This window comes from Sciurus vulgaris (assembly GCF_902686455.1).
Source record: "Sciurus vulgaris genome assembly, chromosome: 18".
Taxonomy (NCBI): Eukaryota; Metazoa; Chordata; class Mammalia; order Rodentia; family Sciuridae; genus Sciurus; species Sciurus vulgaris.
Window position 1 is genome coordinate 12,071,632 of NC_136479.1, and position 12,962 is coordinate 12,084,593.

The 12,962-nt window shown below is 47.4% G+C and overlaps 1 protein-coding gene across 1 annotated transcript; it reads right to left on the reverse strand.

Moving 5' to 3' along the window:
* Positions 1 to 1,830: 1,830 nt before the first annotated feature.
* On the reverse strand, positions 1,831 to 2,848 carry LOC306649529 (large ribosomal subunit protein uL18-like; the record flags this gene model as incomplete). Its single annotated transcript, XM_079120537.1, has 1 exon — positions 1,831 to 2,848. Exon 1 carries the CDS (start codon positions 2,803 to 2,805, stop codon positions 1,831 to 1,833), a length of 975 nt encoding a protein of 324 aa, XP_078976663.1. The 5' UTR covers positions 2,806 to 2,848.
* Positions 2,849 to 12,962: the final 10,114 nt, after the last annotated feature.

The following is a 12,962-nucleotide window of genomic DNA, read 5'->3' on the forward strand; positions in this document are numbered from 1 at the left end:
ATCAGGTACTGCGATTCCTCCAGCGCTGTTATTGCTTGGGTTGCTTTGGCTATTCTGGGTCTTTTATTCTTCCAAATACATTTTGGACTGTTTCTCCTGGTTCTGTGAAAAACGTCCTATGCCTTTCGATGGGGATTGCATTGACTCTGTAACACTCTTGGTAATAGAAGCCATTGTGACAGTATTAAGTCTGCCTATCCAAGAACAGGGGAGGGCTTTGCAAATCCTAAGGTCTCCTACAGTTTCTTTCATCGGTGTTCTATAGTTTTTATTGTAGAGGTCTTTCCCCTCCTTGGTTAGATTTATTTCCAAGTATTCACAAATGTTGATCATACATCCTCCTACTTTGCTCAATTTGCTTATCAGCTCTAGATAATGGTCTTCTGGTGGAGGTTTTTTGGGTCTTCTAGATAAGGGGTTATGTCATCAGCAAACAGAGATAATTTGGCTGCTTCTTCTTCTTTTTTTGGCTTCTTTTTCTATTTCTAGTCCTTTAATTTCCTTCCAGCCGGATTGCTCTGGCTAGAGTTTCAAGGACTATGTTTCATAGGCGTGGAGAAAGTAGACATTCTTATCTTGTTCTTTCTTTCAGAGGAAATGCTTTTTAGTTTTTATTTTTTTCATTTAGTATGATGTCAACTTTGGGATTGTCATATCTAGACTTGATCATTTTGAAGCAAGTTCCTTCTGTCTCTAGTTTCTCCAGCACTTTTAACATGATGGGCGCTGGATTTCGTCAAAGGCCTTTTCTGAATCGATTAAGATGACTGTGTGATTCATGCCCTCGATTCAATTTATGTGGTGAATTGCATTTCTTGATTTGCATATGTTGAATAAAACTTGCATCTCTGGAGTGAAACCCACTGGATCATGGTGTATGATCTTCTTAATGCATATTTAATGCAGTTTGCTAAAATTTTATTAAGAATGTTTGCCTCTATGTTCATTAGGCATATTGGCCTGTAATTTTCTTTCCTTGGTATGACCCTATCTGATTTTGGTGTCAGGCTCATACTGATTTTATAGAATAAATTTTTTCTATTTCATGAAATAATTTGAGGAAACCTGGTTAGTTCCTCTTGAAAGGTCTTGTAGAACTTAGCTGTAAATCCATTTGATCCTTTGCTTTTCTTTGCTGGAAGGTTTTTAATTGTTGCTTTAATCTCATTGCTTGATGTTGGTCTGTTTAGGTTTTCTCTACCTTCCTGGTCCAGTTTGGGTAGGTCATATGGGTCTAGAAATTTGTCACTATCTTCTATATTTTCCAGTTTATTAGAGTATACATTTTTAAATGAGTTTCTAATGATTCTCTGTATAATATAAAGCTGCTCCCCCGCCCTTTACGCTGCAGCCATTTCCCCGCCTCCCATCTAACAGCCTAGCTTGTCAGTCTGTGAACATCCTGCTAGCCATTGGTTGATCAGTCAGCCTGCGAGTCTCCTTCTCAGTTATGGGTCCCTTGTTAGCCCGCGGAATTCCAATATTTAGGAGAAGTTCCTGCGTCATTCTTTCTCTTTTCCTTTCTTTCTAGCACCGAGTGGACCCTCTGATCATCCGCCTAATAAAATCTCTGGCGTGAGTTCCAGTGTCTGGAGTGGGTCTGAGCTGCCTTGGGACCCGAGCTGAGCTGCACATTTCTTACACTCTGGATTTCAGAAGTGTCTGTGATGACATCTTTTTTTCAATCTCTCAATTTTGCTAATTTGGGACTTCTCTTTCTATTTCATGGTTTATCAATTACATTTATCTTTTCAAAGAATCGGCTCTTTGTTGCACTGGCCTTTTGTACTTTTTTATTCTCAATTTCATTAATTTTGGCCCTGATCTTAATTATTTCTGATCTTCTGTTAATTTTTTTTTCTTGTTCAATAAGTTTATTATCTTTATCTGAAAAAACTTCATAGAAAAACTGTTTTTTGGTTTAGCTCTCAGCAGCCCGTTCCTGAGAAAGCTTGCCTTCTTTTGAGCTACCCGATCTTTCTTCTGGGCAAAGGACATTTTTGGAAGGTTCCACCTCTTCTTTTTAACTTCTCTCTTGAGCTTTTTCTCATAGACTGGATTCTCTCGTATAGCAGAATGAGCTTTCTTATACATCTCCTCCATGTCAGGGGTAACATTGTTCTTTATGTACTGAGAGAATTGTTTCTTGTAAGCATCTTCATCTTCTTCCATTAGATAACGCATATAATCTGCAACGTTCTGACCCATGATGTGCTTCCGATGTACTTCTGCATTGAACTCCTTGCTTTCAGAATCATAATCAGGGAATCGTTTGGTACTATGAGGGATAGACAAGCCTCCGTCCACAGCTCCCTTCAGGGCCCCAAAAACTTTATTGCCAGTTGTAGTTCTAGCAAGGCCTGCATCCAAATAGCAGGTGAAGGCACCAGGTTGACCATCAAAGCTTTCCACATTGTATTCATCTCCAGTCACCTCCACTTGGCCTTCATAGATCTTGTCCATACCAAACCTATTGAGAAGCCTGCGGGCCAGCAGCAGGCCAACACAATATGCTGCAGCATAATTTATTAGGCCAACTTTCACACCATATTTCGGCAGTTCATGTGCATAAGCTGCACAGACTATCATATCCCCTTCTATACGGGCATAAGCAATCTGGCAAATGATATCTCTGTTAGTTACACGCACTATCATCCTGTATTTGGGTGTGTTGTACTTATTTTTGTCCTGGATCACCAAGCGTTTCCGAGCATAGTAATCAGTTTTGCCCTCTCGTCTTCTTCTGAATTTCACTTGGTATCTCTTAAAGTAGGCCTTATTCTTGACAACTTTAACAAACCCCATCCTGCGGAACAGAGGCCAGGGTCCGCGACTTCACACAGACCTGCAGTTCTGTTAATTTTGAAATCAATTTCTTCTTCTTTTTCTAGGGTCTTTAGCTATAGCATTAGATTATTTATTTGGGATCTTTCTGTTTTTTCAGTGCAAGCACTCAACGTTATAAACCTTCCTCTTAGAACTGCCTTTTACTGTCCCAGAGATTTGGATATGTTGTGTCTCTGTTCAACAGAGCCATTTTTTACAACTTGAATAGACCAGGTATGGGATCCCCACAGTAGGGGACAAGAGAGTCAGACGCTGCACATGGCAGATTCAAACACTTGCCAGGTTTAGAGCTTCAGAAACCAGAACAGAGCCTGTTACAGCGTGACACAAGTAGGTAGTTCCGGCCTGGGGACGCTCATACAGTTGGTCATGGCTGGGGCAGAATCTACCAACCATGCCCAGGTGACACCTGACCTGATCCATGGGGGTGGCTCTTAACCATCACCATGGTTTATCTTCCTCCCTAGGCCCCTTTAAAGGGGAAGATTTATTTATTTCCCTTAGTCTCAATTGAATTTGTGAGTCAGCCCCTCAGGAACTGTTGAGGTAACAGCCCTTGAATAACTGTTTTTAAAAGACAGTGGGGCTGGGAGCCAGATAGATCTCTGTCCATTTTCAAATCTACATTCTCTAACTTACATTTGGCTCAAGCTGTGTTACAGAATAAACTGATTTCTTTTTTTTTACAATCTTGACCTTGTGACAATTTGGATGACTTATCATGCACCTGAGGGATGAGGTCTCAGGCATAGACACTGAATTACCCATGATCTGGTCATGTGCATGGTTCTAGGTTTTCATGTGGTATTCTGGGGGGGGGGGGGAAGGAAAGGGGAAGCTAGAAAGAGAAGTACTCAGTGAGTCTCCGTTGGCATCTGACATTCAGAGCTGTCCCGCCCTGCCAGTCTGCTGGTAGCTAGGCATCCCTGCCACTGGGATGCAGCCCAATTTTAAATGAGTAATGCTGACTCAGACCTTCTGCAAATTATTGGCAGTAGGTGCATCCTCACCCTCTATAAGCAGATCCCTGCTTCCAGGCATTCCTGTTAGGTCTCAGAACCCTCTCTTTTGGCCAGGTGCAGCGCCAAATGCCTGTACTTCCAGTTAATCAGGAGGCTTTGGCAAGTTCAAGGTCAGCCTTGGCAAAATAGTGAGACCCTGTCTCAAAATAAAATTTTAAAAAGGGCTGGGGACCTAGCTCAGTGGTAAAGCACCTTTGGGTTCAATTCTCAATGCCAAAACAAACAAAAAACCCAAAACAAACAAACAAACAAAAAACTTTCTCTTTTGGGTCTTCAGGAAAAAAGAGAAGTCTCAGTTCGTTATGAGAAGACTATCCCTGATTCTTAAATGATTTTGGTGCTCTTAACAACTTGAGGTTTTAAAGTAGCAAAGACAGAAAGACCTTGCAGAGAGTTTTTAAGAGAATTTAGGGGCATCCTGGCTAGGATAAAGTTATATCGCCTTTAATAAAAGACAGCCTATTTACAGGTGATGTCTTATTTTCGGTAACAAATTCAGATCACTGTCTAAGTTTTATAACAGCTTGAATTTAAGAGAGTTTTCCCCACTCTTTGGTCTCAAATGAGACTGGGAGTTGACTCACAGATAATTCACATTCTAGCTGGATGGAGATAGCAGGTCTTTGCAGCAACATGCATCGGGCAGACAGTTGAGAAATCTATAGGTAATCCTGCAATTGCGGTGTCCGAGCAAAGTGGGAAGGAGAGGGATTTTGCAGAAGAACACTGAGCTCCTTCATGGTTTTAGAGTTCCAAGACCCTTACCAGATTCCAAGGACAGTGCGGACCATCACCTTATTGCCACCTGAATCTACATGGCTTGGGAATTCTCCAGCCACCCACAGAAGGGATTCACAGCAAGCAGTTGGCCCAAGTTTATGCTCTTCAAGTGAAGGAGGCAGAGGGAGAGAGACTGGACGTGTGGGAGCATACACAGAATGAGACCTCGCCAAGGCAGAAAGAAGAGCGTTTGGGTGACCTTGCCAGTAGGTGCCTCCATGACAGCCCCACATTGGTTGTCACTGAGCTGGGCATGGTGTGCACACCTTGCAATCCCAGTGACTAGGGAGGCTTGGGCAGTGGGATTGCAAATTTGAGGCCAGTCTCAGCAACTTAGGGAGAACTGTCTCAAAATAAATAAATAAATAAATAAATAAATAAATAAATAAATAAATAAATAGGGCTGTGGATGTAGCTAGTGGTAGAGCACCTCTGTATTCAGACCTCAGGACCAAAGAGAGAGAAAGTGAGAGAGGTCCCCAGAGGAGTCCCCAGAGATGGGATGTGACTTGACTCAAGGGGGTGTCCTTTGTGTGTGTGATGGGAAAAAAATTTCAGCATGTGCCAATCAGAGACACAGGGAAAATTTATTTAAGAAAGTAGATCCACGTTCAAGGGCAAATTGTGTGTGTGTGTGTGTGTGTGTGTGTGTGTGTGGAAAGAGAGAGAGGGAAGTCGCCTTTGGGGGTAATGCAAGGAATACACATTCCAGGGAGAATGGGGGCCATCCACAGGACAAGAAGCAGCAGCCCCTTGGTCTGGGGGTTGATATTTACAGGGGGACAGTAGCCAGGGGCTGACATGGAGGTGGAATGGGAGCAGAGTTCACCATTTTCCTGTACTTTTCCCTGAACTTTCACGTTGTCCTGGTATCGTGGTACTTTCTGTGGGCAAGAAGGAGGGCCAAGGATTGGGGCCAGGAGCGGGCTAGGCTGCTCCCGAATTGCTTATTTTGCATTACAAAGTTTCATAGGCATTTCCAACAATTCATAGGGGGCTTCTCTTTTTGAGATAGAGTTTAACTTTCTTTTTCTGCATCCCCAAATTCCTATCTCAGGGAGACTGAGGCAGGAGGATCACAAGTTGGAGGCCAGTCTGGACAAAATAAAATAAAAGTGAGATCCTGTCTCAAAATAAAATAAAAAGGGCTGGAGACATAGTTCAGTGGTACAGTGTTTGCCTAGCATGTGTGAGGCCTTGGGTTCAGGCCCCAGCACCGCCAAACAACAAAAAACTCTTTGCCAGAGGCATCTGTTCTGGACGTGATGGTTGCTAACCCGAATCTGGTGAGCCTTTAGATCTGAAGTTTATAGAAAATGCAAGGACAGAGGAACAAATTAAACCAGACCAGTGAAGAAGCAAAGGGAGAAATCCAGAATGTGGGACATTCTACTGCATAATTGGCTTGTGCTTCTTCAACAGTGCACTGTGGAGAGGGGGCAGGTGAGAGAGAGAGAGGAACGGTCTAGATTAAAAAATGTGTAGGAGAGGAGACAACCCAGTGCAGTGTGTGATCCCTTCTTGTGAGAAGCCAAAAGCAAGATCAGACAGAGAGAGTAAAAGTCAGCAGGCAGTTCTCCAGTGTGGGATGTAAGGCCCAGATAAAGCCAGCTGCAGAAGGAACCGGAAACAATATTTCTCAAAAGGCTCCTCACAACTGCAAGGTGCTACAGCGACCCCTTCTTGGAACCACCACGGCTTTCTGACTCACTGAGAAAGTATGTTCCTTAAAATGATAGATGGTCAGAAAATGTGCAGTTTAAGATAAAATCAAGCCACGTGGTCGGCACCCGCTTACCATCCCAGCAACTTGGGAGGCTGAGGCAGGAGATTGCCCAAGGCCAGCCTGGGTACTGATCGCAATCGCATCTCAAAATGAAATTTTAAAAAGGGGCGGGGCTCAGTGGCAGAGCACTCCTGGTTGAAATCCCGAGTACTGCAAGATAAGTAAAATACCATCTAAAGAAGAGCCAGGGATGTCGCTCAGCAGTAGGAAGCTTGCTCAGCGTGGGGAAGGCCCTGGGTTCAATTCCCAGCACCACATGCAAAATTAAATAAAATTATACCGGATAAAAACAAAACAACAGATAAGGAGGGAGGTCACATGTGAAGGTGCAGCTGCTACGCCACCACCATCGCGTCTGAGGTGGAGGCGCCAGCAGGAGGGACGAATCACACTGTGCTCCTGACCAAGGACCATCGAACTCCCAGCATGCCCAGCTGGAGGCTGACCCCAACCATCAAGCCCTACAAGGGACATGGATTGATTCTGCCCACAGGGGACATTCACTCCTGCCTTGGGGGAATGGCCAGCTGCCCCTGTGGGGAGCAGTTCAGGCCAGGCAGGGAGGCATGCAGAAAAACCTGCACCTCTATCCCCAAGAGGCAGGGAGGAGCCAGCAGCAGGTGGAGGACAGCCTTCCACGGAGGCCACTGCCACCATAGAGCTGGGTCAAGCTATGGAAGGCCTCAAGGCTGTGGGCTCCAGCCCTTCCCCTCCAGAGTGAGACGTCCTTCAGAAAGAAGGTGCTTTCAGTCACCCTCGGAAAAAACGTCTTTCCCCGTGTTGTTCTGAGCTCCGTATGTTGGCTCGGTGGCGGGACCAAATGTAAGCTCGGAGGGTCTCGGTGGGCACAGTTAGCGGCCAAATAAAATGGGACAGAAAGTGGCCAAAGCAAGCTTTATTGGAATTTGGCTCTCAGGCGAAATTCCCAGACCCCCGGAGAAAATCGCACTTGGCCCTGGCTATAGACTGGGAAGGGAGGGGGTCCTGTTGAGTGACAGGTGGGTGTAAAGGGTCAGTGGAACTTTCTATCCACCTTGCTGCGAACTTTCTGGTCACCTTTGGTGGGCTGGTCTTTGTTCGGGCTGCTCAGCTTTGCCCCCTACAGTCGACTAATTTCCGACCTAACAAGGGGTCTAAGATGGAAGTGGTAGGTACATGCGTCCTCCGTGAACCTGAGAGTAAATGTAGCTGTCGCCTGTGACTTCTCTTTTCTCTGATTCCCTGAATTTTGGCCACTTTGACACACGTGCTGAATATTCTCAGAAACCCAAAATCACCATCCAGGAATGCTTTGCGTGTGTGAGCTGATTTATTCTGGTTCATAGTATCCCTGTTAGGAGATTCTATTCCTCTTTGGGAAATGAAATAAAAGCAAAAATATCTTCCTTGTAAAATGCTGCAGTGAGCCGGGCCTGTATTCCCAGCAGCTTGGGAGGCTGAGGCAGGAGGATAGCTGGTTCAAAGCCAGCCTCAGCAACTTAGTGAGGCCCTAAGCAACTCAGTAGGATGAGATCCTGCCTCTAAATAAAATAAAATTTTAAAAAGGGGCTGGGGATGTGGCTCAGTGGTTAAGTGCCCCTGGGTTCAATCCGGGGATCCAAAAAAGAAAAGAAAAAAAAATGTCGCAGTAGGACCATGCTAATAGAGGAGATTAGATGGTTTTGTTGGATTTTTTTTTTTTTTTTTTAAACTCAGGGGTGCTTAACCACTGAGCCACATTCCCAGCCCTTTTTTATATTGTATTTAGAGACAGGGTCTCACTGAGTTGCTTAGGGCCTTGCTAAATCGCTGAGGCTGGCTTTGGACTCTTGATCCTCCTGCCTCAGCCTCCCGAGCTGCTGGGAATCCAGGTGTGTACCACTGCGTCCGGCCTTGTCTGGATTTCTGCAAAACCCATCTTGTCCTCAGGTGTATGAAAAAGTCCCCCGCTTCACTCTGGAGACAGCTTGGCTTCCACGTCTCATACAGCTCCAGGATTTCTGTGATTAGAAGGTGGAGACTTGGATTGCTGAAGTCCCAGCTCCTTTCGGACTGAAAGGAAAGGCTGGCTTTTGCTGTCCCAAAAGCCCTGCTGTGGGCCTGTGCTCACACTGGCTTTCAGGCTGCACGGAGAGTTTGCCAGAACAGCAGCCAAGCGAGAAAACAGAGCAAAGAAGTCAATGAAAAGGAAAAATGATTTCCAAAATAAATACTACATTAAAAAAAAAAAAAAAACGCACTTCTCCCCAAACAAATAAAATCATACCAGGACAAATGACATCTCTCCCTTTGTCTTGGAAGATCTAAGTCTCTTGGACACCCGGAAGCTACCTGGAACTCCAGCCCTGGTAGAGAACTCCCACTTGTTAAACTTTCTGTGTCCAGGAGCAGAGAGCTCTGGGTGTGCCCTGCCTCGGACCCCTGCACCCACAGTCCCACGGCACTCGAATTTCACCTGCCCCGCCCCCGCCAATCCCACGCTGACCAGACCTCGCTAGTAACTGGTGAGGCGTGCACAGTTGCTCTGTGTATACTTCCTCATCATAATGAATGATAAACCCAGGTCTGGCTGACCCCAGGTTTGTCCCTGGTACTTTTTCAGGTTGGACTGAAACAACTGGGTCATGTTTGAAAGTGCCAGGTTTTTATTTATTTATTTTTGCCATGCTGGGGTCAGAACTCTACCACTGAGCCACACTCCCAGCCAAACCAGGGATGGAACCCAAGGTCTTTAAGCACTGAGCCACATCCCCAGCCCTTTTAAATATTTTATTTAGAGACAGAGTCTCACTGAGTTGCTTAGGGCCTTGCTAAGTTGCTGAGGCTGGTTTTGAACTCACCATCCTCCTGCCTCAGCCTCCCAAGCTGCTGGATTATAGGCGTGCGCCACCCAGCTCTGACACAGTTTCTTTTTTTGGCACCAGGATTGAGCCCAGGGGCACATAACCACTGGGCCACATCCCCAGCCCCTTTTTAAAATTTTATTTTATTTAGAGACAGTATCTCACCTTGCTGAGTTGCTTAGGGCCTCATTAAGTTGCTGAGGCTGGCCTTGAACTCACAATCCTCCTGCCTCAGCCTCCTAAATTGCTGGGATTACAGACATGCCGGCTCCAACACTGGTTTTTTTAGAAAGGGTATTTTGGTGGAATCAGGGAAATCTGAAGGTGAATTGAGTTAGATGATATTAGGAAATTTTGTTAGGTGTGACACCGATGTTTCAGTCACATCCTTGGCCATGAGGATCTTGGAGAGGTGCTTAGTGGAAGACCTGGGGAAAAGTGTCACCAAGTCGGATTACTTTCAAATGGTTTCCAAAAAGGAAACCAGTACTTTCTACATGGACAGATGAATATGAAGAAAATATGACAACAGGGGATCAGTGGGAGACCCGGTAGTGAACATGGTGTGTTCTGTCGTTCTTCCTACTTTATGTCCGTTTATGTTTTTATTTTTGTTTTTTGTGGTGCGGGGGTCAAGCCCAGGGCCTTGTGCGTGCTAGGGAAGCGCTTCCCTACTGCGCGTTTGAAAGTCACACCAAAACCAAAACCAAAGCCTGTTCTTGCACAGGACCCTGGAGCTTGGTGCTGGCAGCCTGTTGGAAGGCTCCGGGTTCTCAGAGCCTGACCCTGCTGGTAGGCTTTAGGGAACTGGGTCCCACCCATGAGGTCACCGACTCTCAGTTCCTCCTTTGCAAAGTCCTTTTCTCAGCATCCTCCAGACCCAACAGAGGGAGCCGACTGCAGGAAAGGGTAGTGGCTCCAGGGTTGGATGCCCACGTCGACACCTGCCAGCGATGTGCTGTTCACCCTGTGTCTCATCTGTGACATCGGCACAGGCATAGTCCCAGAGGGGTCCGCTGCCGCTGTGTCATCCCTGCCCTCGAAAGAAAGAACTGGAAGCCATCCGGTGGTTCATGGTTGTTGCTGAGGCTGTGAATCCCTTGGGGTGGCCTCTCAAATCCCCAGGGCCTCCCTTCTCAGCGTGGCTGTGGCTCCACGTGGCGATCAGCACACAGTAGGCCAGCCTGGCTGTGTGTTGCCTGAGACAACACGGGAGCCTTGGACCCCTCCCAGCCACCTCAGCCTCCCGCCCCTTCTGTGCCCTGCCCTCGCCCCTGCCCTGTCTTCTGCTCTCTGCCCCCTGCTCCTCCCTCTGCTCCTCCTCCCACGTCCTCCTCTTGAAGGTTCGTGGAGGATTCAGGGAGCCTGCGCTTTGGTTTCCTCTCTGCTTTGAGAATCAAATACAGATGGGCGTCCCCTCCTTTCTCATGTTGCCCATTTGCTCGTTCGTTCATGGCTTTGTCCACTTGGCTGGGTGTGGGCCTGGCCCCGGGCAGGTGGGGAGCCAGCAGATTGAGGCCAAGGCTGGGAGACCTCCTCAGAGTGTCTCTGTCTCTCACCTGCATGGGGTCTGTCCGCAAATCCTACCGGTTCTCCCCTCAGATCGGACTGAGAATCCACGCCTCTGGCCGCCCTGGCTTCGTGCTGGTCCTCACCCACTCTTGGATTCTTGCTGGGTTCTCTAGGCCTTTGTCCTCAGAGCAGCCCTGGGGGCCCAGCCCAGCCCGGCAGCACCTGCTGCTCCTCCTAAAACACAAGTCACACTGCTCCTGGGCAGTGCCTCCCCGCGGTGCCTGGATCCGTGGTCAACTTCCCTCTCCGCCCCTGGATCTCTGCTGTCCCCAGCCTTGCTTCTTCCGCCTGTCCTCGGCATTAGCCACGCCCTCAGCTTAGGGTGACCTTCACCTGCACAGTCATGTGACCCTCGCATCCTTGCTTATGGGTCACCTCCTCAGCCGGGTCTCCCCTGGTCACCCAGTCTGAAATACCCTTCCTCCCCACCCTGCCCTCTGGATCCCCCCACCACTTTTATAATTCCTTCTTGCGTTTGATTATTCTAGATCGGAGAAACCCAATATTATACATATTTATCTTGTGAACATGCTAATCTGTTTCTCTTTCTTGCTAGGATTTCAGTGGGGGATTTCAGCATTTTTGTTCACTGAGGTACCCAGATCACCTAGGCCAAGGGTCCGCACACTTTCCTGTCAAGAGCCAGAGAATAAATCTTTTAGGATTTGCAGGCCACACAGTCTCTGTTGCAATCACTCAACTCTGCCATTGCAGTGTGAAAGCAGTCATAAAAAAATTACATAAACAGATGGGCATGTCTGTGTTCCAATAAAACTTTATTGATAAACACAGGCAACTGATAAATCACTCACTCCTGTCTGGAACATTGCCTCAATTAATATTTGTTGGTTGAATTCTTAATCAGCTTTCCATGGCTCTGACAAAATACCAGAGAGGATCACCTTGAGAGGAAGAAAAGTTTATTTTGGCTCATGGTTTCAGAGACTTCAGACCACAGTCACTTGACCCTGTTGCTTTGGGCCTTTGGTGAGGCAGTACATCATGGTGGGAGAGGCCTGTTAGGTCCGTGGTGTCCAGGAAGCAGAGAGAGAGGAAGGGGCACAGGTCCCAATCCCAATACCCCCTCCCAGGGCACGCCCCATAGCCTCCCTCCCTTCCACTGGGCCCTGCCCTCTACAGGTTGCACCACCTCCCAGTACTGTCACCACTGGGGGCCAATCCTTCAGCACATGGCTTTGGGGGAACTTTTAGGATCCACATTATAGCAGGAGACGGTCGCTGTAGAAGCAGGGACAGGTGGAGGAAGCAAATTCAGTGTTTTGTACTATCAAGAAAATAAAGCAGAGGACAAGACAGAGGGGGTAGGCTCACCGGGAGCCCCACCTCTCTCCCGAGGTGGCCTTGAGCTGAAGCAGGACCGGCTGCCTGAAGCCTGGAGGCCGAGGGTCGCAGGCAGAGGGACCAGCAGAGGAAAAGAGTCAGAGGTGGGGACAAGTTTGGTGTGTGTCCGCAAACAGAAAGCCACCATGTGGTTGCCACACACCAAGGAAATGAGGTTCAGGACGCCTCTGAGCGGTGGGCAGAGGCCAGGTCACAGAGGGCCTGGAGGGATTATTTTGGTGACCATTCTATTTGGGTCCCTTTTATTCTTTTTAAAAACTATTTTAATTACGGTAAACTAGGCATAACACAAAATTTAACCATTTTTAAGTGGTAGGTCTGTGGTCCTGAGCACTCTGACAGTGCTGTGTGACCCCAGCCACCACCCCTCTCCAGGACCTGCCCATCACCCCCAGCATTAGGTAACCACTCCTGGTTGCCCTTCCTCCAGACCCCGGGACCACCTTTCCACCTTGTTTCTAGGAGTGCATCCAGTCTGGGAACCTCATGCACCAGGACTCACTGAACATCTGTCCTTGGGTACCTAACCTATTTTGATTGGCACAATGTGGCTGAGGTTCATCCACATTGTGGCCGGTGTCAGAATTTTCTTCCTTTTCAGGAGGAGTCATATTCCACGGTACAAATGTCTGTTTTGCTTATCCAGTCACCCATCCAGGGACACTTGGGTGGCTTCCCCTGGGGCCATTGTGAATAACGCTGATGTAAGCAGGGGCCTGCGGACATCTGAGTCCTTGCTTTCACTTCTTCTGGGAGTATCCCCAGGAGAGG